This window comes from Tyto alba, unplaced genomic scaffold, assembly GCF_018691265.1.
Source record: "Tyto alba isolate M040663 unplaced genomic scaffold, T.alba_DEE_v4.0 Super-Scaffold_12, whole genome shotgun sequence".
In the NCBI taxonomy this organism is placed as follows: domain Eukaryota; kingdom Metazoa; phylum Chordata; class Aves; order Strigiformes; family Tytonidae; genus Tyto; species Tyto alba.
Window position 1 is genome coordinate 5,994,919 of NW_024881274.1, and position 27,979 is coordinate 6,022,897.

Here is a 27,979-nt window from a genome sequence, read left to right on the forward strand (position 1 = left end):
TTAACATCATTGTCTCTCTAAGCATAATTTTACATTTTAAGTTTTCTTCTCTGAAAACTCAGCTTAGCCTTTTCTTTGCAAAGAAAATTCACTTTGAAATTCACAATCAAAGCTGGGAAGTTTGAGTCCTTAAAAAGTTACCGTTTGTTCGTTTTTTAAGGCTGCACAGGAAAAGAATGGGAACTTGAATTCTGAAATTGTAGCCTCAGCTCTGCTGCAGATTAGTCAAATAATCTTTTGGGAGGTCACAACCACTCCCTGACTCGGAATGGGAAAAGTAATTCTTTTCTGACTTACTGGCATATTGTGGGACTTAAATCACACAAGTTCATTTTAGGATTTGAAATGTTCAGGTGAAGCAGGCTTAAAGATTATGGCAGTTATTTTTCACCAAAGTATTTTCAGAACTGCAGCACTGAGGCTGTGAAAAGGAAAATAGGAAGAAACTGTGTTTTAATACATTTTATCTTTAGCCTTTTTCAGAGGCAGCTCTACACTTGAAGAGGTCCCTTACCTCTCACTGCCTCCTAAGCTGATCTACTGGTGATCTTTGCATTACCATCCCATTGCCATGCCCTAGATCCATGCCTCTCAAACTTCTGCAAATTCTAACCAGTTCTGAACTACAGTTCTTATTCTAAAGGAAGCATCAAATGGACTGAGACATGTGAACAACTGTTGTCAACAACCACGGGCATCAACTCATCCAATAAAATGAGCCACATAATAGCACTGATGTAGGAATAATTTAACTTACTGTGAGTGTCACCTACAGAACTGCTGTGTTCAAGGTATTTTAGCTGTTTTATTCAAAGTAACTGTGAAATAAAAAAGTGATTAAAATAAAAGCATTCTTTAACTAGTTGCCTGAGGGATGCATTAAACCAGACCCTTTTATAAGATGTTACAGCCCCTTAGGTTACTGAAAACGATTGTAGTAAAAACTGTTCTCGGGCTGTGAATTAACAGCTTACCAGATGCCCCTTTCTAAGCACTGTAACGTACCAAAAAACCAAAACCACCACAACGTGATAAACTCACCAGGCTCGCACATGCCAGCATTCTGCAAATAAGTACGGCACCGCTCCTTGTGCTCCTCTAAAGAGCTCCGCTGCTTGTAGCTCCTTCCACAAAACTCACATTTGTACGGCTTCTCCACTAGAAAAATAAGAGCACGGAGTAAGATAACCACAAGAGACTACTAAAACACAGTTTCCCTGACATCCACGTATATAGTTACTAACAGGATATATTCAGCCAGAGGAAAATGCTTTACTTTTCTATTAAGTTTATGAGTGCTGTAATCATCACAAAATCAGGGTTACATGAGGGTGAAACCCGCCGGACACACAGAGTCCCTCTTTGCCCCCTAAGCTGAGCACCAGAAAAGAAGAGGACTCACAATTAGACACTGTTCCCAGGGGCTCAGGTTCCCAGAGCCCGGCTCTAGCTGAGAACTCGGCGTCACTTCCCTAGGGAAGAGCAACTGTACTGCTGCTCAGCCGGGACTGCAACTGCCCTAACTGCCTGAGCCAGGTCCTGCCTATACAGCATTTCTCAAGGATTTCATGAAATCGATGAACTTAAACCAAACCAAAACCATATGTGAGGTTCATTTAATTTCCAGAGGCATTTACTGTAAAGTGAATTATGTTCCTAATTCATTTAAGCTAAAGCAAACCTGTTTGAAACTCAAGACATCCACACAGCCTTCCCCAGTGCCTCACACACAAGGACTGGAAGCACTTTCTAAATTAACTCATTACTGTTTTGTGAGCAGACATCCTCTAACACACCCAGGCAAATTACCATCCCTGTACAGCACAAATATAACTAGACTTGCATTGTATACTGTACAAAAAGACCATACTCCCTACTCTAATGCAATTGTTCACTTATGTGATTCACCTGAAGAGATTTTCTTTATACTGTTTAATAAGCCAGCTCTTAAAAACTTCAGTCACAATAACCACACAATGTATTTGAAGCATGATGTTTTTAGCATTGTGCTGGTGGGGGACGGTCACCACCACTGTGCTGGGTCTTGATTAAATCAGAATCTCATTTATCCATGTCAGATAATCTCATTTTTAACTTTGATTCTTTGTGAGGTTGAACTTTTTTTCCTGTAAAGTGCAGTGCAGAGATAACATCTATCATTTAGAATAAATGTTTTCTTTCTAGGCCGCTGTGTAACACAGGATATACACAAATCAAAGAGTAAGCACAACCTGGCTCTCGCAGAACTGGGGGAACTGAGCGTAATCAATTTACACCTGGCTTGTTATTCAAGTCACCCCAGCTCTGTGCCTCCATTTCTCCCATCTGTAAAATGGATGGAACACCCTACCAGACTTGAGAAAAACCACTGGCATTTGTTGAGCACGTTAAGACGTTCAGATGAAAGGCACTACACAACAGCGAGGTGTTAACTGGCAATAGAGTCATGCTGCCCTGGATTAGGCTCCTAGAGCTGTCCCAGCAGCTCAGGGGAAGTCCCAGCAAAGCACATCTTGGCGCTGCTCCTCAAATTCAGAGCTTGCTGGCACAGCCAGCTCCGCTCATCCGAAAGCACCACGGAGTTATTTCGTGCAAGCAGCTATCGAGGCCGGCCGTTTCTCGCAGCATGCCGCTGTGACCGTGGGCTTCCCTGCACCCTCCTTCTGCATTAAGAGCAGAGCTGAGTCCTGAGATGGCTCCATCAGCACAGCAGGCAGAGCGAGCGGTCACCTCTTCAAAACTAGACTGGCTGAGCAAACTTTGGCTGACTCTTTATTTTCCACACCTAGTGTCCTAGTGACACACATCTAAAACACATGAAGTGTCTTTGAAGTCACTTACCAGAATGGGTCCTTAAGTGACCTGTTAGCGCATCCCTCCTTTGGCAGGCATAACTGCAAAGATGACATTTAAAAGGTTTTTCCCCTGTATGTAGTTTAATGTGGCGGAGGAGGTTACCCTTCTGAGTAAAGGAAGCTCCGCACTGATTACACTGGAATGGCCGTTCACCTTAAAATGACATACAAAAAAGGACATTTAATGGTTACGTGGGTATCGTGCTATCCTCATACCCTTTCCTTTTTGGAAGAGGGAAGAATGAGATACTGGATCAATTTCTTTCTATAGAAACACACACAGCCCTTCCGTTGGCTTCAGTGGGAGTTACACACAGCTCTGGTGTCAGAGCTTCTTGTAACATAGGTACGATTATGGAAAACACTGTACGTTTTTTCCATGGAAATAAGTGTTCCAGAGGAGGCTGATTCCAACAAGCTAGCAATTTTTTTGAAAAAAAAAAAAAAAAAAAAAAGAAATTTTACTGCAGGTCAAAACCTAAGATGTTCATTGGTTTGTTGCCAAAGTACAGCACAAAGAGAAATACATTTACGGACTGGAAATGGCATCACAAAACCAATTTAACTTGTGTTTTGTGCCTGAAATACTTAAATGACATAGTGCCTTTCATCCAAAATTCTTAAAACGCCTCACAAACATGCTTTTACTAACATTCAGTCCTGATAAGAAGAAAGGTGGGTAAAGTGAGGCACAGAAAAGTGAGTAACTTGCTAGAGATCACATGTGGCGTCAAGGACAGAAGAAGGAAATCCTGATTTTTATATCCTTTTTAAAAATAAGTAGTCTAGATTACAATTTATTATCCTTTCAGTATTCAGCTCTTACAAGAATAATATAGTGATATTTACCAGTGTGGCTACGCTTATGAACCATCAAGACATTGAGGCTAATGCAGGCTAATCCACAGATATCACAGTTCATTTTTCCACTAGCTGGCCTGACGTTGTCATATGAACCAGAATGTCTTTCCAGTTTAATGCTTTCATATTCATTATATTCTCTGGGATAGGTGTAAGGCATTTCAGATTCTTCTGGGTTTTCCATAGGCTCTGAATTTAAAGCACTCTCCTCTCTTTCACTGTATTCACCTTTCACTTTAACCACATCATCTGCAGGTAAAACAAAGCACAAAAGTGAAAAAATGCTCATCTTAGGCACAGTGAAGTATCTTAGGAAAAAAACTCACCTAAAATTACATAAAATTACGTTATCAATCTTCCTTAAATTTTACTTAAACACCCAAAGATGAAGAAATGCAGCTGAGACAGGAATCTTCATGGGTTGTGTACCCTTAATGATACTCACAGCGAGATAACCTTTAAAAATACTGACCTGCCTGCTAACTACCCTTGATGAATAATTTCCTTCTACAGATTATAAAAGTATAATGGAGCACAAACTTCTCCTGCAATTACATGGCACTATTCAGGATTCAAAAGAAAATATTTATTCCCAAAACTCACAATTAGCCTATCAAAATTAGTGTCAAGGCTATTCCTGTGAAACGGAAATAGAGAGACACAGATTAAAAAGGATACTTATATCTTCCCATGGAACCTCTGGTGCTTGAAACATGCCTAAGAAATATGTCTGATCCAGCGTAAGACTTCCAGTGCTCCCATGATACAGATTCTCATCAGCTGAACCTAATCAATAACCCTAATTTTCAATTGCAAATTGCAGTTTTTATCCGAAGATCTCAAATATGCAAAGAGCATCTGATAATCTTGACACCTGTATCACAAAGTTCCTATGTGAGTAAAACTAGCAGAGGTAGGGTAAAGATTTCTTGTCAAATAAATTTATCCCAGAAACATTAAAAGATTTGTCCAAAGTCATATTGCGAGTATGTGGCAAAGAACCCAAAGACTCAAGAAGATCAGCACCTGTGGCCTTTGAATAGGTTCCTGAAGCCATGTCCAGAAAACCCCAAAACACTGCCTTAAATTAATGCAATTTCATGACAAGAGGAGAACGTAACAAGTAGCTAATGATTTACTAACAATAATGGTCCCATGTAAAAATATAAGTAAATTGGTCACACTATATAAACAGTTGATGATTCCCAACTTATGTTGCTGAATTTCCTTTCCACTATTAACTCCAGCATTACCAGCACTTACATTAAAATCCTTACTCATTGACAGGACAGCTTTTTTCTGCTTAAAGCTGACTTTTCCATCTAGACAAGAACTAGCCTATGGCTGAAACCTGAGTTATGCCTCAAGCTACCAAGTGAAGAAAAGCACTAAGAGATAAAATACATAGTTTCCTGTTTGAAAGTATTGTTCTCATGGCCACCTGCTCCTCTCTCAAACTGAGGGTTAGACAGTTAAATATGGCACTTAATCACTTGTCCTTTCTCCAAAGTACAGAACATGGACTGCTGAATATGTATTAGCTCTGGTTCTGAGTAATAAACCACATCAAATGCCGAGAACAAACAATGAGTGACAGCGAAAATGAGGTGGCAACATAAAAGCAGCACTGAAAAAATAAAGACCTGGCAACCAAGACTTTCATGAAATCAAAATTTTCACCTATATTTTAGTGATAAAATCACTCCTCTATCCTAAATGTTTGCACTAAGCCCAGCCAACCTATCTTACTTTGGGATGAAGTGAGGTGGAAGAAACAGGTGGGTGATAGTTTCTCCATCCTACGCAAGAATCCACAGTCCCGTGGAAGCCTCCGAGATTCCTCTTGGTGCCCTCCCTAGATGATGATATCCACCCAAGGATGGGTTTTTCCCCATATTGTGTGGTTTTTATCCCCCTATCCTGGCCATTTTTTATTAGAGTTTGGTATTGGGACTGACTGCCCTCGACCCAGAAGAGCTCAGGGCATCACAGGGAGGTCTAGATTCACTACAAATGGGCCATTTTTCTCTGCACCTTCCTCAGTACTACCTCTGCTCCACATCCTGGGGATTCCCACTTCCACGGAAACAGGGTTTCCTCTGCAGGTACCTCCTGCTGCCAACTTCATGTCTGAGGGTGTGAGAGTCATCTGCTATCCAGACTCCTTCAAAATGAGTTCATGCATCCATTTCCACCACTCTAAGGAAAAATTATTGCCAGTTGATGAAAGCAGCTTTCAACAGGACCTCTTTTGCAAAAAAAATGTTTTTTGGTTGGTTGGTTGTTTTTTTTTTCCCTCTCAAAAGGAGCCAGCTCCAAAATAATTTGCTACATCCTGCACAGCACGGTAAAAGGAAGTCCACACTGCAGCTGCACCTTGTTGGTACTTTCAGAAACAATTTCAATTCCCACTTTCTACTTAACGTCTCACCTTTTGTCTGCATCAAGCGCAATTGCTTCGTGGTGGAGGACTAGTTGTAACCTTCAACTGAGAAGACTTCTCTACCGTTTTCTACTGTTTCTCACCACAAGTTCATGGCTCACAGCTTTTCACTCTTTTACAGAGTTATGCCGGTGCCCATGTAGCATGGCAGAAACGCGGGTTTGAGTTCCCCATGGCAAGCACTTGCTGACTGGCACAAACTGGGCAAGCCATCCTATGGTTCCACTGCGGAAAATAATTACCTCTGCATTTTCCACGTTGCATGCTGACTGTCTGCAAGGCTTGTGTTTTCTTATAGCAACAGAGAAGGATGCACCTGAGTCCTGATCAAAGCTTTTCCACCACTGCCTCCCCTCAGCAAACATCACCGCCACTCCAGCTGCCAGTGCCATCCCACCAAAGCTCGAGTGCTTTTCAGTCGGCCTGTAGGCATCTGAAGAACCCCAAGGGCAAAACTCACCTTCTGATGACTGAGAACAGCAGACAGCACAAGCCACTAGAGAAGAGGGGGGGTTTAACCAAAGAAATGTTAGAAGGGTTGGAATTTTTCTGTCCTAACACATCTATTATCGTTTAGAGTCTATTCCGCCTTGCTGACAGCAATACAGAAGAAAGCTTTGGTACAAAGCAGGCTGAGGAAAAGATGACTTGGTACAGGTCAGCCCAAAATTAACCAAGCGGTTGCAGAGGTTTGAAGCAACCAGATTCCTTTTTCAGCCTTGACTGTTGCTCTGTGCAGTGGCATGCTCGGGGCATGCTGTGAGATCAGGAGATTGGCAGCTGCGTGGAAAGGCTTCTATCCGTCACTTAAAAAATCATATTTTAATGAGATTGGGGAGTTTCCAGGCTGGCCCGCCTTAACTAAGAGGAAGACGGCTGTAACTTCAAGTAGAAAAGGGAAATTTAACTGAGGAAAAACACAATTATCCCAAACAACACTAACAAAGTTCCCCCAGTTGAAAAAAAGAATTGCTATAATCTCTTTTATGCTTAGGAAAGTAAAGAGGCTGTAAGAGGAAAAAAACATTCATGGTGTCCTACCCAGGTAACTATTTTTCTTGAGGCAGTTCATGAAGGTAATATACACTGCAGAACAAAATGTTGTAGATTTTACACAACAAAGTACCAGTGTGATGCGTTAAGGCTGATGCACATGGTTTCATTTCCTGGGGAGATGATTACAAGATGAAAGACATACTCCAGAGTAATATTTTTGTTTCACCTGAAACACTGTAAAAACAATGGGTTCTGGAAAAAATCCAAAATAAAGCTGTGGTGGCAACTTCAGACTGAGTCACCACATGAACAGTGCTTGTGTATGTTCTGTAAGATGCATGAATAAAAAAAAGAAGTCAAAAGCAGCAAACAATTAGGCCAAGCCAGAGTATTAGCTATTCTCTCTAGGAGGAAGTCGCAGAAGGAACCCCCCCCCAATTACTATATTTAATCCAAGACCTGGGCATCAAATATGGAGAAAAGAACGTAAGTTTTGTACTGTTGTTAAGCAAAGTTTACCAGTAGTGTTATGAAAAGCACAAAGAATAAAAACCAGAAGCTATTAAAGACAACGGCACAAAAGGGTGATGTTGCTCAAGTGTTTTACAAGGAGTGGGGTCATAATCATGAAATCCTCAGCACATGCAAAAAGTCAACTGGATAACAAAGAAACTTAATCATCTTAATGTGGCATTTTAATGATGCTGCTGATTTGCTATGCCAATTCAGAGATAATGAGCCCCTAATGCTACAGATGTTCAGCCAGACTAAAGAAAAAAAAAGAAAAAAGAAAAGCTTTTCTTGTATGCCATTTCCTAACTATCCAATTAAACAAATTGTGAAAGCATATAAATAGTTTACCAGGTTTTGACAGCTGTTAATAGGATTCAGATGCTGAAGAACAAGAAGGGAGTCTATCCGTGTGCATATTGAAGGATTCTTGTGACTACCTGGATTTGACAGGTATTAACTGATGATTCATCACCGTTATCTCCACAAATTGTCCCCAGAAATAGCGGTATAAAACCAAAACCTAGCAGACACATACTAGAGTCGCTCCCCTCCCAGACTGCGATATTCCTTTACCTAAACGAGCTTGAAACAGAACAGACATACGTGGTGAAACCGAAAAAGTCAGCGGAGTTTCCAAATTAAAGTCAGAATCCTGCATGTTTATGAAAAACACCTCTACAATGGAATTAACGCACTGTGGGGGAAGATATGTCATGAATTAAAAAACACCCAGATTCCTTACTGAATAAAGAGAAGTTTGCCGTACATCCCATTAAAATTACAAACTGGGAAGGAGAGAAAAGAACCCCAACAATGCTGTACTTTTTTTTCCTTAAATAGCAAGATGAAAACAATTACACATAACTTACTTGTATATATTGAAAGTTTGGAGACTGTAAGTAATGGGGAATTATAAAATGTGAAGTGACACTATAGCAACATGAGATTATAATTTTTTTAAATAGAGACAACACAGAGATAAGGCAACTTTTCTCCATGTCTGTCTTCCACACCACTGCAGACAGCAATCCCAGGGAAGGGAAAGGAATTCAAGCCTTTCCGGCCCAACCTGGCTTTGTTTTTTCCACTGACTCCTGTGGCAGCTCCCTTTTTTACAGCAGCAGGGATGCTTTTTATGAGATCATCGTTTGCCAACAAAGGAAGAAGCAATCACCTAGAAGCAGAATCAGCTTTCAGCTACACAGCAGTGGCAACAAGGGGGATGAAGCCGTGGTGCCAAAAAACGCGTGCTCCCTCCTGCAGCGCCTGGGCGCTGGACTTGTCCCCCTCGGGCGTCCCCACGGCTGAGGTGCCCTTTTTGTGTCACCACAGGCCAAAGCAGATTCTTTCTGCACTAAAAATCCCAAGTGCTGCATTCAGTACTTCTGCTCTGCAATGCACTGGAAATCCACAGGCTTCACCCCTTTAACTTACTAAAAATGATTACCTGGACGTACTGGCTTTGTTTTTATTTTATCTTTGTGTTTTCCCGTATTTTCTTAGCACTGTTGTTCAGTATTTGTCGTTGTGCAAAACCAAGCACAGACACTGTACAAAGCAAATTTGAGTGGTAATTCCTAACTGAACCAGTGCTGTATGCACCTGGTGGAAATTTCACTTCTAAAAATAGGAGAGAAACTTTCATAATTCCCCTTTGTGGAGTGCATGCTCTATGGTAATGAGTTTCCTTGTTTTTATTGTGACTTGAAACAAAAATAGAAACAAATCAAATTGAAATGCAGCACTGAAAATTGGAAAAAAAAAAAACAAAACAAAAACAAAACAAACCCACACACCACAAACCAGGCATCATTTTCCAAGCACTAGGATGTGTATTTTCTACTTCATTAATATCGACGTCTTCCTATCATTAAAACTCAGTATAATTTATCTAGTTGTACAATTAATTACAACAACAACCCCCTTCCTCCCCCCCCAAAAATATCAAACAACACACATCATCTCCAAGCTCCTGTGAGCCAGGAAATTTGAATTACGTAACTGGTTCTTAAAGCAACTTATTCAAATACAAGGATTTTTCTTATAAAGACGTATATTCCTGTGTAAATCTGTAATTTTATATCTGGTATTTCCCATCCATTACCAATTTCTGCCTAATAATTATCTACTGGGTTTTTTAGGACTTTAATTCAAAAGGTTTCCAAAATGTTAGTTATATTAACAGACATAATGATAAAGGAAAAATGTTATCCAAAACTGAGTGCTACCAAAGCTGGAGCTGAACAGGACAACTGCACAGCAACACCAGGCAGCACTAGGCCATGGTTTAGAGAAGGAAAAGAAAAATAATGTATTTAACTGACACTACAAACAGAATTTGGGGAAGCAGTATGTTATTACCTGAAACAATATGGCTGGGGACTAGAAAACTATGGTTAGTACTATGCTAAATCTATCATAGGATTTTATTTTTATTTTTTTCATTAAACAAGTGTCAATAGCTTGCCATTTTTCCTCGCCTGCCTATAACCCCAGTGTTGCACAGGAGCACAGAGGATCAGGGGGAATGCCATCCCTCATCCCCAGGCCTACAGTGCCCAGATTTTCCAAAGCCTGTCCCAGATGACTTTTGTTTCATTTATGACACCTGTTAACATTACCCTTTCCAGTCTTACTATCTTTAAAGTCTCCCTCTTAAGAAAAAAACTGTATGAGTTCTTCCCTTCTGTTACAGTTAAGATAACACCACTCAGAAAACACTTCTAAAATTACAATTCCTAAAGTCCAGAAAGCCAGATACAATCACAACCGTTAAATCAGACTTCAATTAGACAGCTAATCAGAGAACATCTGGACCTAACAGTCAGACTGAAAAAGGCCACATGTTAAATTCAGATAATCGCCTTCATTAGTTATATCAAGGGACCTATTACTAATACGACCACTCAGGCATGATCGTCTCTGGTCAACTGCTTTTTCAAATTAACTTCAAATGTGAGAAGTTGAAAGTGTAGTTTCATTTAGCCTTTTTAAATTAATCTCCCCAAAATCTTTCTTACAATGCAATATACTCTTGTGTTTGCCACTAGAAAAATATAATATGAAGAAAGATTATAATAATATGAAGAACATGGAAATCTGTGATAAGTATCAATGGAATTTAACACCTAGGAACGGAAGACAGGAGCTTGGTTAAGATGTTGCTCAAAATCCTTGAACACCGTAATCTTCACAAAACTAAGTGTATTGATTTGCCTCAACTATCAACAATTTTCTCGTAGTAAACAATCTAGATTCCGAGACTTGAATTTTAGATTGCAAATACTTTCTCTCCAAACTGAGGTTTTCATAATTCAATACTTGTGTTCTACTGGCCTTCTCCAGAAGCGCACGCGTCCCCTCGGCGTCCCCTCAGTAGCGTTCGTAGCCCTACACCAGACCCAGCCCTGCCTGGCGGGGGGGAAGGCTTCTCAGAATTGCTCTGTCCTGCCAGCTGGCCCAGGGGTACGAGCATCTCCCCAAACCGCTCCTGGAGGTGGTGCTCCTGCACCAGGAGAAACAGCCGGTGTGTCTGGCACGCTTGGCAGGTGAGGTGCAGCCACAGACTTTTTAACGAGAATATATGGAATTGTGCCCCGACTGAAGCAAAGTTCCTAACCGCTCCTGCAGAGCAGCAGGAGGCAAGTCGGGAACAAGAACTGGAGCGCTGGAAGGCAGGGTGGTGGGAGACGGTGCTGGGAGCCCAGCAAAGCTCGCCTGAGGTACCAGCAGTGGAACATGGCATCTAGCTCACGACGCAAACTCTGCACGATTCAGTGAAAAGTCAGCCAGCAACACGACACAAGCCCACTGGAAATCGAGCCTCATCAGTTCCAAGACTCATGGAACTATTTGCTGCATTTTAGCGAAGTTTTGACTCTTGCGGATTTGTTTCTGCTTTCCGATACCTTTCCAGCAGCACAAGCAGTAGTGAACCTGCCCCTTAAACTCACACATTTTGTGCCAAATGAACTGCCTAGTTTGGGGGTAAAACGTGAGTCATCTTAATTAACTGATTTCCTTTCCACCAACCCATATTTCTAAAAATGGATTATTTTCTACAATGACATGTGATTTGAGTTCCTAGGACCGTTTTCTTCATCTTCACTTATTTCCTGCGGGGGGAAACACCACAGCTCATCTACCCCGGAGCAGATTTTCTTTTGATGCCAAAGGAGTAAGTATTTCTCTCACCTTTAACTTCAAGGAATTATTTTGTATGAATGCGAGATACACATTGTAGAACAAGTGAAGAAAAATGCAGCTTAAAAAGTTATGGAAAGGAGTCCCTCATCTACTGAATATCGCCGTGCATCCGTTCTCCCTCCAGACTTTGTCTGGTAGCTTACACTGGTAGTCAGGGTATCTCAAAAACAAATTCTATTTTCTGCTAACTACAGTGGGTTAATTAGAATAAGAAATAGCTGCACTTCTGCGACTGTTTCAAAGCAATCAGAAGAGCCGAGGTTCTGTACCAGCCCTGGGTGCTCTGGGCTACCCACAGTGCAGGATAGTCCAAGCTGATGTGAATCATTTACAGGCTGTGGTGACACAACTGACTGCGTTGATGTCACTGAATGTGCTTGGCAGCATTCCTGCTGCTGATAGTACAGTACTGCAGAGCTAAAACAAAGTCAAGAGGATCTTTTGTTGATAACACTCAGATGCAACTTTCAGTTCATGCAGAGCCACCAAAGCAGAGAGACCTGGCACAGTTAAGCAGTGCAGGCTCCTAGCCGGGTTTGAACACTTACAGAAATCCCCTGTTAAGTGAACTTCTGCAGCACAGCACTGCTGATGTTGTGAGATAACCCCTGAGTCCCATGAGCGGCAGGGCTCGATCTGGGCTTGGGAGATGTAATATTCTGATAAAAAACGGCACTTCCTTTTCAAGCAGATAAGTGCGTGTGCTAGCAGCACCACTGGAACCTCAGTACGCGCCTAAGCGAGGGTTTGTCATCCTCTCCTGTCTCACTCCAGCCTTTTAACCGCCCCCTTTCACACACCTAAATGCAGCAGCAATTAGCATCCATAAACCACAAATGTGGCTTCTATTTCTTTTTATTTCACAACCATGAAAGCTAGCTAACATTCATAACACCCAAAAAGTTGTCTGCCTCAACAGATGAGGGAATTAAGACATAATTAAACACTTGTGCTTGACTGTGACTCCCATAGGAAAGAACGTGGCTTTTTAAATTTAATTTTTAAATTAAGGACGCTTCAACTTTGGCCACCAAAGGTAAGAGTGTTGGGGGCACATGAAGAAACAAGGGAAATTAAGTGCTTCCTCCCCTGTCTGTCTCATTGCTTGTCTCTTCTCAGACTAGATACAGGAAGCACCATGGGAACTGTGTATTTTTATGGTTGCAGGCAAGCATACACCATGTGCACCACAGCATGCAGCTTCTATTCCCTTGAGACAGAAAAAGGTTTTTTCTTTCTTTTTTTTCCTTGTTCTCCATCAAGCTTTTAATTAACATATTACTATAGCCTTCTGCCTAACTGTTTGCCCTACACTTAGCGATCATCATCGCTGAAGCCCTTTTAAAAGGCCCGTATGCGAGGACAGGTTGAACTGTTTTCATTGAGTGGCAGCTCACCTTTGCCAGTTACGACACAGACAGAATAAACGACACGTCAGCCAGTGTGTTGGCACGTCCTCGGAGAAGTACAAATACGGAATTGTTCGCTGAAGAAGTGGATTTTCTCATAGCAGATGAGCACCAGTTATGATGACATTTCAGCCCTACACATTATTTAGTGCCTTTCCGAAATTTCTGTAGCCTTTTGAAAGGATCACGGTACCACTTTCTGCAGACCTAGCATGAAAGGCTCCACCGAATTAGTTATACAACTTCTAAATGTAACCAGGCTCCAACTTCTGCTCAAAGTCTCAGAATAACTCCCCACGATGTATTTAGAGTGGTGCCCGTTAATAATGAAAAATTCACAAATGTATAGTCCAAGAAACTGGAAGATTACTACTTACTATGAATGGCTGATGAAACACGGAAAAACCAGACATAATTGTACCGAAGAAAAACATGTTACAGACATATTAAGGCAGTGGAAAGCAGGCTATCAAATGCTTGATCTCTCTCTATGAGTCAGTGGCCTCATGTTCTTACGGTGGCCTTCAGCAGATGGAACAAACCCTGTGGGCATGGATCATGCAGGGGTTTAGGATTAAAAAAAAAGGAGAGTTTTCTGTGATGCAGGCTATCATCAGCGATGAATCGCCAAGATACTGAAGTGGAATTGCTCGCTCACAAAAAGGGTGGATCACGGATCACGAATACCATGATTAACATCTATGAGAACCACACAAACATTTTTCATTATTTCTTTTTAAATTTGATATGCAATTAGGGTATCAGTGATCGCACCTAGAAAAGTGCCAAAGAGAGCTCTTTTTTTGTTTGGTTTTTTTTTTTTTTTTCTTTAACACAGTCTTCTCAGGTGTAGGTAGGACATAATCCATTTCCCAAGAGCCATCACCCACACTGATAACACTTTTATTCTGTGATTCTGGAGAATACTATATATTCATTTTTACCAAGGTTAGTGATCCTCAGATGATAATACTCCCACCAGGGCAGCACTGTCAGAATGTGGTTTCACTTATCTAGAAGACAGACATTGACCCGCAAAGCCTGCTCAGTGACTAACGTAGCTGCTACTGTTGACCTGCAATTTATATAGTAGGCATGACATGAAAGCTAAGATTATTTCTGAATTTTAGTAGCCAACACCAACTGAACTGGTGTTAGGAAGAAATTTAAATGCACCTACTGATCTTTGCATGGCCTAGAGTACTAGCACAGCGTGCTTAAATATTTAAGATTTATTGTGCTTCCGGTATCAGAATGACTGTAGAGAACTGTATGTGAAGCAATGAAGTAAAGACAATATATGTTTTATTTTGTGCCATTTTACGCTGAGATACTGTGGCTTTCTTTTTTGTGCATTTAAAATAGCTTTCTCCTAGCAATCATGTCTTTATTCCTATAGTGAGAATCAAAGAATAGAGCACTGTGGTACTGAGTGGGTTAATACTCATTCTATAATGAATGAACACTCTAATGGTAAGGGAGTCTATCAGAGTGAAATGATGTTTTATTAATATTTATAGCATTATCTTTGAGATGTAAATTTTCAGTATTTGCATTCCAGAACAAATTGTAAAGAGACTTTAAGAGATCAGCGGCAACATGAAAAATGAATGGTATAGAAGAGCAGTATCAATATAAGCATTCCCTCAGGGGTGTTTAAGTTGTACCTCACTGAAATGTATGGAGAAGAGCCTGAGAAGTGGCACTGAAGCTGAAGAGGACAGGGGTCAAGGAATGGAAAAAAGACTTGCTTGATGCTGTGCATGCAAGCGGTGGAGACAGGGCTCCTGGAACGGGAAGGTGGGGAGCAGCTAGAGCAATTCCTCTTGGATGGTCGATATCGAGGGGCCTGTGAAAGAAACCCTGTCCTGGCTTCCCGTGTCCACAGCTTAGTGACCAGGAGAAGCGAAGGGCAGGGACACTGGGAAAGCAGAGGTAGCAGTGAGCTAGGGCGTGAGGGAACGGCATACGGGGTGGACACAGAGCTGGAATGTGGCTGTGAATATTTCATGGGCTGCGGGACCTGAAAGGGAGATCAGGTGCCTTTTATGCAGAAAAGGCTCAAGCCTTCCTTGCTCGGCGGATACAAACATTAAACTGATGTTTTCCGGGTAAGCAGAGAAGAACTCACCTGACCAGGATAGATTCTACACCGCAGACATCTGCGCTGAGCTACTCACTGACTAGAAACGGAGTCCTGCTAAGCAGCAGCTGCTCTGGGGACACGAGGCATTTCATCCCAAGTCAGACACCCAGACTGGGTCAGAAAACCTGCGTGCTCTCTCTCCATCGATTGTCAAGAAAGGCCAGACACCACCACAGTTCTAGAAAACAGTGCTGTAGATACCTAAGTGAGATAATTTCATCCTTCTCATGGACACTTTTGCTAGTGCAGCACTCCCTTGAGTGTTTTATATTGGTTTGCACTTTGTTAATGAATAGAAGTTTAGTCTTTAATAATGCAAAAGTTTAACCTCTGAACATTTCATTTTAGTCCAAAATAAAGTAATCCCATTTATGTTACAGGGAACAACCAAGGCTACTTGGGCAACCAACCAGAGACAATTCTTTAGTGATTTACTTGATTCATGTCATACGTAAACACTACCTCAAAACTACTAACCAAAGCCACAGACATAATTTGTCTTGACACTCCTCTACTGCCATGGACATGCAGTACTTGAAAGGCAACATGAAACTGATAAAACAATGTCTGCCTTTTCCCCAGTATACGTATACCACATCCTCTACCAGGCAGCATTTTTCACTGTTTGTGGTTGAGAACTGGCATAAATGAACACACTCAGCTCACTGGCAGGAATGTCTATTAATGCTGTGATTTCAATTTATGAGCTTCTACATCAAGGCAGAAATTCAGTCTCGTCCTCTACATCTGTGTCACATACACACATACAAATCCTGAACTCTGAGGGCCTGGAGGACCTCTGAGTCCAGGAGCTGCTGCTTTTATCTATTAAGTAAACAGAGCCTAGTAGTTTTTAAAGAAACATAGAAATACGCATTTATGTAGGACTTCTTGAATAAAAAAGTATTACTAATTGTTTCAATATTTCATTCATACCTGTGTCTTCTTTCAGAGTCATATAGGAAGGGTTTACTGTTCAAATTAAACAATAAACATGGTAAACTGACCAACCTTCTGTTCACCCACAGTTTAAAGTAGAGGATTACTGCTACAGTTTTAAATTCTACACAGCTGAGTTGTCCTATGAATTTGAGGTAACTTGTCCTTTCTTTCAAAAAAAAAAAAAATTACCAAGTTATTTTTGAGATATCAAAGTACCTTAACAACATTAATAAAAAGTACAGTCCTAACACACACATTTGTCATATGCAAACTGCTTTTAAGAATCTGTATGCTGCAACAGACATTAAAAGAGCTCACCATATGCACATGGGTTTTTATCTTGCTATCCATATTTCATAGATCCTGTAAAAGTGACCTTTATAAAATGCACGTGAGGTTTCCTGATGGAAAACAGTTGCTCCTCCTTCAGAGCATTTTAAACCACTCTAAACTGTAATGGAATCGTTATTCCTTTTACAGACATGCAGGCAAACCAGAGCCATGATCCAGAAGAAACTTTCTAATCACTCTCATAGCATAATCAGATGAATAAATAAAACAATATAATTATTATTTTTCAGAATGCAATCTCCACTTTACCTCCTGCTTCTTCACTAGACTGATTATGCTCCTTCATATCTTCTGCATTATCCAAACTTCCCACTTCCTGGGATTTGTTCAGATTACAGTCTGTCAAAGCCTCCTGTCCTCCTGAAAAAAACAAACAAAAAACAAAAACAAACAAACAAAACAAAACAAAAAAAACACACAAAAATTAATTTTACGCTCCAGGAATATTTCCAGGTGATTACTTCAGAGTATCTGCAAACTCCCAGTATTGCTCACAATACCCACAAGTTCTGCCTGTAGATGCACGAGTTGCAGTTTGGCTGAATGGATTTGCTTCCCAAAATCAGACTCTCACGCAGAGAACACACCTTTAACTAAATCTTAAGCTTTTGCTCCGATTTAACTATTCTGGAGGTTGTTCTAGATGACAACAAAACAGGAATAAAATCCAGTATATGTAACTCTATAGATCACATCTATTCTGACAAGTGCTGCTAGCAGGTAAGCAAGCAGGCTCCTCAGAGCATGGAAGAGGAATCACAGCTCTACGTTGTTCATTTGGGCAAAATATTAATCATTCTGGCCCCAGGCCAGGAAACTGCTCGAGCACGTTTAATCAGAAGCCTCTTTGAACAGAGTTGCACTCCTGTGGTTATTTCACATATGTCTTTAAACATCATCAGAAAGTTGTCTGCTGATTGCCATGGCCGCAGTATGCCCCAGAAATTCAAGCCCCTCTTCTCTGAAATAAAGCCAAATTTTGAACTACTGTGAAATTTATTTGGGTGAAGTTTTTCAAATAAAGCCTCTTTTCATAAAACTCATAATAGAGACTAATTCAATATTATGCATATTTCTGCAAATTTCAGATCAGTATTTTGTTTAAAAAACTGTTTTCAATAATCCTGTAAATTTTTAAAGTTTCACAGCAACATTGTGAAATTACTGTTAAAATTGTTTAACTTATTAACAGCTGTGTAGTAAAAAACCGAATCCTTCTCAAGCTAAATATTATATTGGATCTGAAAAAAAAGTTTTATTTTTTGATTAACAAGAAAGTAAAACACTTGTCCAATGCACACAAGAGGTTTGTTTTCATATTTTCAGAAATGCAGTCAACCAAAAGAACCACATTATTCTTGCCTCCCTAATCAAAACTTCCAGCTTTCTTCTGAAAACACTTCCTTTCCTACTATGCAGTCTTTTTTTTCCCTTTAGTATAATTTTCCAAAATGATATTGAACTTCCACAGTTTTATTTCAATTCTAGAATTTACTTTTTGCCTTTAACGCCCATCTTTGTGACTGTGCTATTTAGTGTCCTGGGAATCTAAACAAGCTGCAATTCATATATTTTTTCCCACTTAAATTTAAAATTTTCAAGAGAGGATGAAAGAACATAACTTGACCAGCACAGTACCTGTAGCCATGGGCTGTTCCTGGGAGTTACTGAGGTCCATCCCTGCCTGCGAATCTGCAAGACAGAAAAGCGGTTTGAGTTGCTTAATAATTAGAACCATTCATGACACAGTTGTTATAACCTTATAAATTCCCGCTTTCTTGACTGAAAGTGAAATTGAAAAAGAAAAATTTTCAAAGAAATATACACCAAATAATCGTTATGTTTCATTGTACAACTTCTTTATATCTTGAGCACTGGCATGTGCCCGGAAAAGGGATTAAGTATTCTTTTCCAACTCAAAAAATTATAGAACACAATAACTTACACTTTCCATTTAACATCTCATTTTGCACCCTGTGAGCACAGCACAGTGGCAGTAACTCTATATGAGGTGAATTCCTATGAAGCACAGAGTACAAGGTATTTTTACATGCCTTTTCCTATTCAAAGGGAAAACCCTATTATCTTCACAAGATCTACTTGTTTTTTGTGGAAATGCAAGTCTAATTCCCATTTAGAAATTCAAATATGGATCAAACGTTAGGAATTTTTAAAAAATTTCAGGGGACTACATATGTGGCCTGCTTTCCAGAAGTGCTGAGCACTCAGCAGACCACTCTGTGACAACATAAGCTGCAGGTATTTTCGTCTCCCACTCCAGTGCCCAAGCTCAGCCTGGCGAGTTCGACTGGAGACGCAGCTCCGACCTGTCCAGCCACGGCTTTACTCAACACCTTGCTGCCTTGAGATTTCATTGATGGGAGGGCTGGTTCTCTTACATGTCACAGCTACCTGCTTCCTTCCTCCTTTCTTTCCTCTAGCTTTTTTTCCTCTTTTTTTTACATACCAGAAAATCTTTTATCATCTTTGAACATAAAAAATAATAGCTCCAGGGCTCGTGAAATTAATTCCTGGCAGTTACATAACAGAAATACACATGCAGTGGCCATGAGGTGTTAACCACGGGTGACATTTACCCCATAATTATCTACCTTTACCACCACTGCACATGGAACATTTTTGTGGTCGCTGCAGTGTCAAAATACAAAGCTCTGTTAACCCTACAGCAAAGAAGGCTAGTAGCAGATGAGGCTATCCAAAAAACTGCATGAATAGAGGATGGGCAGATGCATCCAACAAAATAAAGGCAAACTCGGAAAGGAAAAAAAGCAACAATAGAACTATCCAGCAAGAGATTTTCAAATGTTTGGTTCTATTGTTTCCTAAACCAAAGCATTCAGCTCCCACTTCTCAATAATGGGTCTCATAGTTACATTATGCATGTAGTTCCCATTATTCTTAACTAGCTATTACCAAATAGCAGCAAGAAAAAAAAACACTATTAATGATTCAAGCCATCCAGCAGTGGCCTGAGCTCTTCAGGGTGCAACTTGACTGGAGACAAGTTGTTAAGCCATTAGCACTTATGAAATGTACCCTAAAATTAAATCAGAGCTCCTAACCTTTCATGCAAATTTAGCACTAATGCAAGCTTTTTATTAAGTGTCTTTTATTAGAGCTAAGAATGTTGCCTTGTGGCACAGTCACAGAATTAAATGACAAAAAGTTCAAATATTTACTAAATGTGTATTTTTAAAATATGTAAGATCAAGGAACTCCATAGTTATGGCTCTTAATTTGTTTCATTTTATCGCACCAGGAAAAGTGAGGTACAAAGAAGCAAATGGATCAATTTATACTGTGAATAATGATGAGGAAACATTAGTAAATACATGGTGTATGAACAAAATTCTCCCTTGTATTGATTTTAATTTTACATTGCAATAATATAGATACTTAAATGACACAAACCCTTGTAACTGTGTAAATAATCAAGCTCTGGGCAAGACAATGAAATCCCCATTATTCCGTAATACTTGAATTTTATTGTAATTGCATTCAGAAATCCCGTGCAGTTGCCCCATTCGGGTGCTAAAGCACTGAGCTGGTCAAAGCCCCAGGATTAAGCAGAAAGGGTGCCTGCCTGGCGGGGGGGAGAGGTGTGGCTTGGAAACTGCAGCAATTCTGCCTTCCCCTGGGTTGCCAGGAGGTCTCGAAGAACTAGAGCCCTTATGCGGCTGATTCAAGTCAGAGAATCCTGCATATATTCCCGTAGAACTACGTGGGTTTAGAAACCACCGCATCCCCCAGGACGTCTGAGCGCAGTCAGGATGCCCCCATTGCTACAGCTCATTGGGGAACTCACCGCAGCACAGGCTGCTGCATGCGGGGCTCGGTGCAGCACCCCGGCAGCCAGGCACTGTCCCGACACCCCTGAGCCCCCCCGAACCGCAGCTCGGGGGTGACGGGCCAGCACGGCCCCCGCCTGACCCACGCCACAGCCTGGCAGGACCCGCACAGCCCGGCCCCAGCTGCTCCTCTACTCATTGCTGAGAGGGTCTCTGCGTATTTATTTATGCGGAGCACACCAGGTTCCTGGCCGTGACGGGCTGCGGGGCAGTACAACCCTTCTGAAGAGACACGATCGACGAGACACCACATAACGTTTCTCTTTTCTGTTGAGAAATATCCCAGTCTTTGTATCACTTTCAAGCCTCCAACATCCACTCATCAGGACCTGGTTTCTTTATGGTATCAGTCTCAAGTAGCTTCTCACAGCCTTAGCAGTCTCTTAATATTTAACCTTAGGTCTCTTTCCCGAGTAAAGTATTTTGAGCCAGATCCTTCACTGTGTCACATAAATGTGCTAGAAGGAGCAGGTCAAGGAAGCTTCCATCCCTGATTCTGTACAAATAAGACCATATTTCTACCTAACGTTCAGAAAAGCACAACGTGGGAAATCACTTACAGAACACGTTAGTCTTCCCAAGCTTCAAAGAGATCCACTGACTAGGGCGCATGGAAAGCAGACGCTTGTCTTGTGTGTGTTGCCGCTGACGCACGATGTTCATTTACAAAGCAGAAGTAAAATTCATGTGCTTTTGAAACCAATCCTTAGCCATCCTGTGTTCTACACCAACAGCCAAAGTGAGCAAAAATATTCAAATTGCTTTCTAAAAAAGTGCTATGGCATTTTGATACATAACTGTATGAATACTCTATCCTGGCATTTGACCAGTTAATAGAAGTCACAAAACAGCCTACCTGTATTTTAATCCCCCTAAAATGGATGTCTTTCAAATAAATTATAACAGTAATACCTTTCAATCATCAATACAGCTGTAGCCAACAGAATGGGACGTATGTCTTGAATTATTAGCATCTTACCTGTTTGCCTCCAAAGTGAAAAACAGAACATTTCCTTTTTACTGCCAGCTGCACTTTTCAGCCCAACAGCATTGCGACGGGGACACCTTTTTAAATCCCATACGCTCTCAGTCCTCCTTCTATCACTGCATATGGAGCAAACACAGCTTGTTTCCTTGTCTTTGCACCATCTTGAGGCACAAGCAAACCAAAATAAACCACACACCAATCTTGGTCCCTACCCTGTGGGTTGACCCCCACAGCCTCATCCCCAAATGCTCGCCGCGGAGCCAGTGCCTGTGCTATGTGCACCAGCCAACCTCTGTCACCCCAACACGTTTTTCAACTTCAACCCGCATTGTACTATTAAAGAGAGAAAGCCTACCCAATTTCCCCACTGAATGGCCTTCTTCAGCATTTACAGTCTCAGTGGCTTTCTGAAGGAGGTTCCTGGACCACATCAACTTTTTGCAAGGTCTCCAATACTTTGCTGCTCTTAAGTGCCATTTCATGTTCGAAATGACACGGGCATTTTAAGCGCACATATCATTTGAGGAAGGAATCTTGATCAGCAGTGTGTAACTAAGGATAACATTTTTCTCATGTTGCAGCACATGACCTTCTGAAAACAGCAGAGTATCTTCTAGTAATTCAACATGTTCATCCCAGTACAGCAAATGGAAATGACAGCATCAGGTCAGTTCTTGTGATCGTGGCAAAACCCAAACCCGTCATGAAGAGATGCAACCAAGTCAAGATTGTGGATTCTGGCTTCCTAGACTCAGATCTCAAGCACCTGCTCTTGCCAGTGCCTGTCCCCCAGCAAGTGACCGTATACCGAGCCTCCTCACACTGAGCACAGAAAATTGAGGACAGAAGTGTCACCCCTTCGTCCCCAGTGGCAAATTTCCCATTGACTCCCCTGGAACCGAGATTTTCCCAAGACCCAAGGAAACAGAGACACTTGGCAGTTATTGTATCCAGAGATAACACAGTACCACACTTCCACATTAACTTCATCCTGAACATAACGAGCTTGGGCACATTAACTGACCCTCATAATCCCCACAGCCAGAACAAAAACCTGAAGGATTATTTCCATGTTAAGTGTACAAGAAATAGGAACACAAAAAAAGAGACCTCTTAAATAATCTCACTTGTAACAGCAGAAACATGTTCATTTTCTAATGAGAGACTATACTGACACACCTAAAGAGCTTTCTTCTCCCACAAAAGACACACACAGTGGACCCGACCTGACCAAGAAAATGAGGCTGCACTTTTAAGTGCTGAACTGCCACCAGACCCATTCTTTCAAAACATTAGCTACATCTCTCAAGCAGTGATTGTCTCAATTCAGTCAGATTCTGTGAGAGTAACTATTTAAATATAAACATATTTAAAGCCCTTAGCAAAAGAGAATACACTTTTAAAACAGGCAACTGCATCTAACTTAACCAAAACCTCAAGTCACCGAGACACTGCAGAATCTAAACTCAAGCCCTTAAAACGGCGAGTTGAAGTAAGAACAGCCACCTCTGAAATCATCAACCGAGTGATGCTTTGCAATGCCTCTCTGCCCGCTTCGTTACCACCACCAGTCATTTTGCTTTCCTTCCAAAGCGAATTACGCTGGAGCCCAGGATTAACTCGCAACTTGGCTTTTGCTGGCTCTGAAAGTTACACGCACGTTTTGCAAGCGAAGAGCAGCCAGCGCGCCCTTTAATTCGTTAAAACCTAAGAGTACGAGCTGCAGGTAAAGCGCGCTCTAAAGCCCAACTTTATCGTACATGCTGTGATGTTTCTGAAATTAAATAGCTGGGGGGGGGGGGGGAGCCCCGTTCGCTTCCTGTTTAACTGCACCACGCGATTAGATTTCTCCTCCAGAGGCTGCAATCTGTTTGCTTCAGAAAGCGCTGAAGAAGCCGCTTGGAAGTAAACGAGAGGTGGAGCAGGGTGCGAGCGGGGAGGCACGGGGACCGGCAGCGCCTTCCACCCCCCCCCCCCCACCCCACCCCCGGCCCGGGGACAGAGCGGGCCCGATCCTCACCTTCCATGCTCCGGCCGCGGGGCCCGGCTCCACCTGCCCGCCCGGGCTCGGGGACTGTCGCCGCCGCCCCCCGGCCTCGCCTCCCGCCCGCCCGCCCGCCGCGGTCCCCGCCGACATCCGGCGCGGCGCTGGGCGGGCGGAGAGCGGCGCCGGGCGGCGGCGAGCGGAGCCGACCCCGCGGCGACCCGGTGGGGACCCGCGGTGGCCCCCTCGGGAGAGGGGGGGGGGGGGGCCCGGGGGGCTGAAGGGCAGTGAACCCCCCCCCCACCACCACCACCACCACCCCCGGGGAGCAGAGCCGGGAGCGCCCAAACACACCGAGGGGCCGAGACACAACGCGGGGAGCCCCGCGCCCTGGAGAAAAACGGCCCCCTCGACTTGGAATCGCAGAGCCGTGTGGGTTGGGAGCGACCTCCTAATCCAAATCCCCCTGGATCACCTAATCCAAAACCCCCCCTGCCCCGGGCAGGGACCCCCCCTTCCCCCAGCCCAGGGGGGTCCCAGCCCCGTCCAACCCGGCCTGGAACCCTCCCAGGGAGGGGGGCACCCACAGCTTCTCCGGGCGCCGGGGGAGAAGCTCCTCTCCCCACCACAGGTAAGGAAGCCACAGCAGGTCCTTAGGCAGGGATGCGGTCAGGAATGGGATGAAGGGGAGCGGCCGCTGGAGAAAGAAACCAACCTAACGGGGGGGTAACGGCACCCCGAGGGCTCAGGCACGCGGCCCCGTTCAGGGCGAGGACGGTGCAGATCCCCAGCCGCCCTTCGCACCTCGGGCCGGGTCAGCAGCTCCCTCCAACCCACGTACCCGAGGAGAAAGCGGGAAGGCATTTGCCGGCCCCTTCTGCAAACGGGTCGCCAGCAAGACAAACGGATCCGTAAAACACGGTGGGCGGCCAGTCAGGAACGCCAGCGATCATCTCGGGGAGCCCTTCATCTTCAAAGCCTGCAGCAAGCGCTCGCACCCAAAATAGCGCGGGAAAGCTTGCGGTGACTTAGGTTAGGTCACTCAAGGGACAACAGCTATTCATACGGAGAGTTTAGCAGGGCGACACGGAGATGTTTTGCGTTGGCAGATTTCTGACTCATTTTATTTTATGCTGCAGAGCCGAGCAGCCCAAGCCTTTATTAGAACTGGTGTGGCAATTGTGCGCTGTGGTGCCCACGCACGTGAAAGAGTAACTTCTTTTCTACATGCTTAATTTCCTTTGTGTGCAATTGGTCCTGGCTCTATTTACACCTCATGTAAACACGGTAAGGCAGCCTCAGCCGACAAACAAGTGCTGCTTGCTTTTCATTATTTGTTAACAGATCGCACTCCTCGGACTGTACATTAAATGACTGAGATAAAATAAAACCTGTTAGCTGTTTTTCAAAACAAAATAGCATTGCTATTTAGGAGAAACTCAAGTTACAAAATTGTTTAATAAATTAAAGCAAATATGAATTTCAAAATACTCAGGGAATTGTTAAATAAGGATTTTTGTACCTCTAGTCCAGCGTTCTGAAAGGAGGCTCGCTCTACTCAGGGCCCAGATGGGGCTTTGAGCAACCTGACCTCGTGCAGGATGTCCCTGCCCACAGCAGGGGGGTGGCACCAGATGACCTTTACGGGTCCCTGGCGACCCAAACCCTTCTATGATTCATGAGGAAGCGTGAGCTGTGCCAGACCAACGCGGTCTTGACTTTATGTGCAAGCTAAGCACTAGTCATGGCATTTTGCTTCACCCAAAGCCCAGAGCTATTTACCAGGAAAAGGCCTAAAAAGGTAATAGCTGGCCTAGATCTCAGATCAGCACAGAACATCAGTGCAGAACAGCCTGTACCTGTCACGCTTTGACATCAACGTACTCCTGTTTGCAGCCTCGAACTCTGATGAGCCAGAGAGACAGCTGAGAAGAGAGAAAAAGGAAAACAACAAACCCAAGATACTGTAGACGGAAGGCTTGCTGATCAGCTTCAGCGTGACTAGGGCAGGTGCACTGCTGGACCCTTGGGGTTAGTGCTGCATTTGTTTATTACAGTTTTATACTTCATCACATTGTGCTTTTGCTTTGGGTTGGGTTTTTTTGGCCCCACAACTCCATATAGGCTATAAAACAGCTGTATTTTAAAGCTGAGAAATTAATGTTTTGGGGTAAGAAGATTGATTGGGTGCTTAATGCATTTTTGTTCCTTTACTACGTATGTTTTCCACAAAAGGGTCCAGAAATCAGTAATAACACTCACGCGACTTGCGAATCTACAAGTTAACCAAGTGCCAAATGAAACTGTGATCTGACCTGATCACTTGGACATAAAACCAAAGACAGCGAGTGTGAATTACCATAGCTCAGGTGTGCGATAACAAGACAACATGGAAACATGATTCTCCTACTTACTTTCTGTGTTGTGTCAACGACTGCTTCTTAAATTGATGCTTTTCTATCACTTGGAACAAGATTCTGGAAATACAGTGTTAAAGAAAGATATCTGGGATAATCAAGCCCAACTCTCTGTTGTTCCAAACAATCTCTGTGTTCCCCTTCCAGAACCATTTAATAATTAGGAAGGTTTCTCACTGCTATGGATTTCAAGGAAGCCATGGAATCTGTTGTGTGATGATCAGAAACCTCTTTCTGTTTTCCATCCCAGGGTTATTCACAGCCATTTGCTCTTACTGCCAGATTTGTTCTCTAATTTAAATCTTTACTTTCCCTCACATTTACCATCAGATAATCAACCACGTCTTCTCTCTGCTTTTATTTCAAGGGCAGGAATCAAAAGAGCCTGTGTTTGCCAGCCTATAAAAAATGCCACTACGTTCATCATGGCTCTCCTTTGCACTGTCCCTGCTTTAGATCACCCACCTTGAAAATTAGAGACAAAACTTGTGTTCTGCATACCAGGTAGCATCTCTCCAGAGCCTTGCACTGCTCATTCACGTGACCCTCTGCTGGAAATCTCACTACATATTCCCTAGAATAAAATATTTGCCTTTTTATTATCTAGTCACACCATGATCAAGTTTACAATAGGTTTTTTTTTCCTCTTCTATCATTTCCTACTTGGCTTCTAGCTCTTAGCAAAAATACCTAGTAATTCATAAATACATGACTTCGCATTTTGTCCTGCTAAATCCTCTCCCCTGTCATTACCCTGTTCTTAAAGATAACCAGCTTTTTTTTCTCCTGAGCTTACAAAACTGTAATGACCACTTACCAGTCTGTAACTTAGAAATATTACAGACTTGAAAGGGAACGAGTCATTTGACTAAAGACACAGACCAGGAGCCTAAGTTTATAAAGATTCAAAACTGCAGACAAAGCTTTATAGTAAAGACACTATAATAATTAACAAGCTGGGGTCTGATGGGCTGTGCAGGACAGTTACATGACAACAGGCTATAAACATCCTTAGGAACAGAGGATGTTCAGACTGAAATATGACTAGTTTGTAGCAGACACGTTAAAAACTGAATCATTCTGCCTATACGGCGTAAGCGTGAAATGTTAACTTTGAGTAAAACTGAAAACTTTCAACACATGGGAACGCTGGATCTTTTGAGGTGGTCTTAATTATGACCTGTTCAGCAGCTCAAGGAAATTAAAAATGAAAACCCTGACATAGTTCTTACACCTTAACCAACCGCTTGAGAGTTAGTATCTTGGTCTAAGGAAGAAGAAAGTGTGGCTGCTTCCCTGCAAAGAGAGAGAAGTGAAATAATGAGGCAGTGCACGCATTTAGTTGAGCGATGAGTTTTGCAAGACATGAAATGAGAGGGACACTACTTTAAAATGTCACCAGGCTTGAGTAAAAGTACTTTCCATCAATAATTCGATACCTTCTTTTTCACATTTGCTTTTTTATATGCTGTATTAAAGAAACCTTGTAACTTACGTGCTTTTTTTTTTTTTACATGGAAGCACTGAATTGAAACTTTTACAGCTATCCACAAAAATAACTATCATTCCTCTTTTAGGCTGGTTCCATATTTGTTATGCAAATACTATGACTATTATAATTTTTGGATACTGGCATGGGCTGGGGCTGCACAATAAATATGATTTAGCAAATTACCAGAGGCTTGGCCACAGTTCCTGATCATGAGTGTCTCATGATGTGTGGTGTGATCAAATGCAAGTACCCTCCTCTCCCTGTTCAGCTATGTTTCCTGAGTATTTTTAAAACACTCACTCTTTAAAGTAGAAATACTGTGTTTCTAAAGTCATGTCTTCCAAAACATGTAACGGACTTAAAAACCACTGAGCGCTCGAAGTAATAATGTGGCATTCGGCTTTATTTTCGAGCCAACAGGATATGCCCGGCTCTTATTTTCAGTCTTTCTCACAGCAAGTGGCAGGAATGTTTTTCTGTTTTTAAGCTGAAAGTACGTGTCCCGTA

At 42.4% G+C, this 27,979-nt stretch overlaps 1 protein-coding gene across 7 annotated transcripts in view; it reads right to left on the reverse strand.

Annotated features, from left to right (window-relative positions):
- IKZF3 (IKAROS family zinc finger 3) overlaps positions 1-25,104 on the reverse strand; it is a 39,034-nt gene extending 13,930 nt beyond the window's left edge. Inside the window, exons 1-6 of one of the 7 annotated variants that reach the window (XM_032984179.2) lie at positions 25,086-25,104; positions 18,361-18,414; positions 16,972-17,082; positions 3,705-3,965; positions 2,842-3,009; positions 1,042-1,158 (exon numbers count right to left, since the gene is read on the reverse strand). In XM_032984179.2, the coding sequence (XP_032840070.1) occupies positions 1,042-1,158; positions 2,842-3,009; positions 3,705-3,965; positions 16,972-17,082; positions 18,361-18,400 (697 nt within the window). In that variant the 5' untranslated portion in view covers positions 18,401-18,414; positions 25,086-25,104. Of the gene's footprint in view, positions 1-1,041; positions 1,159-2,841; positions 3,010-3,704; positions 3,966-16,971; positions 17,083-18,360; positions 18,415-21,570; positions 21,863-23,599; positions 23,717-24,404; positions 24,666-25,085 lie in introns of those variants that run through there. The other 6 variants (XM_032984176.2, XM_032984175.2, XM_042787252.1 and 3 more) reach the window with 6 other exon arrangements.
- Positions 25,105-27,979: the final 2,875 nt, after the last annotated feature.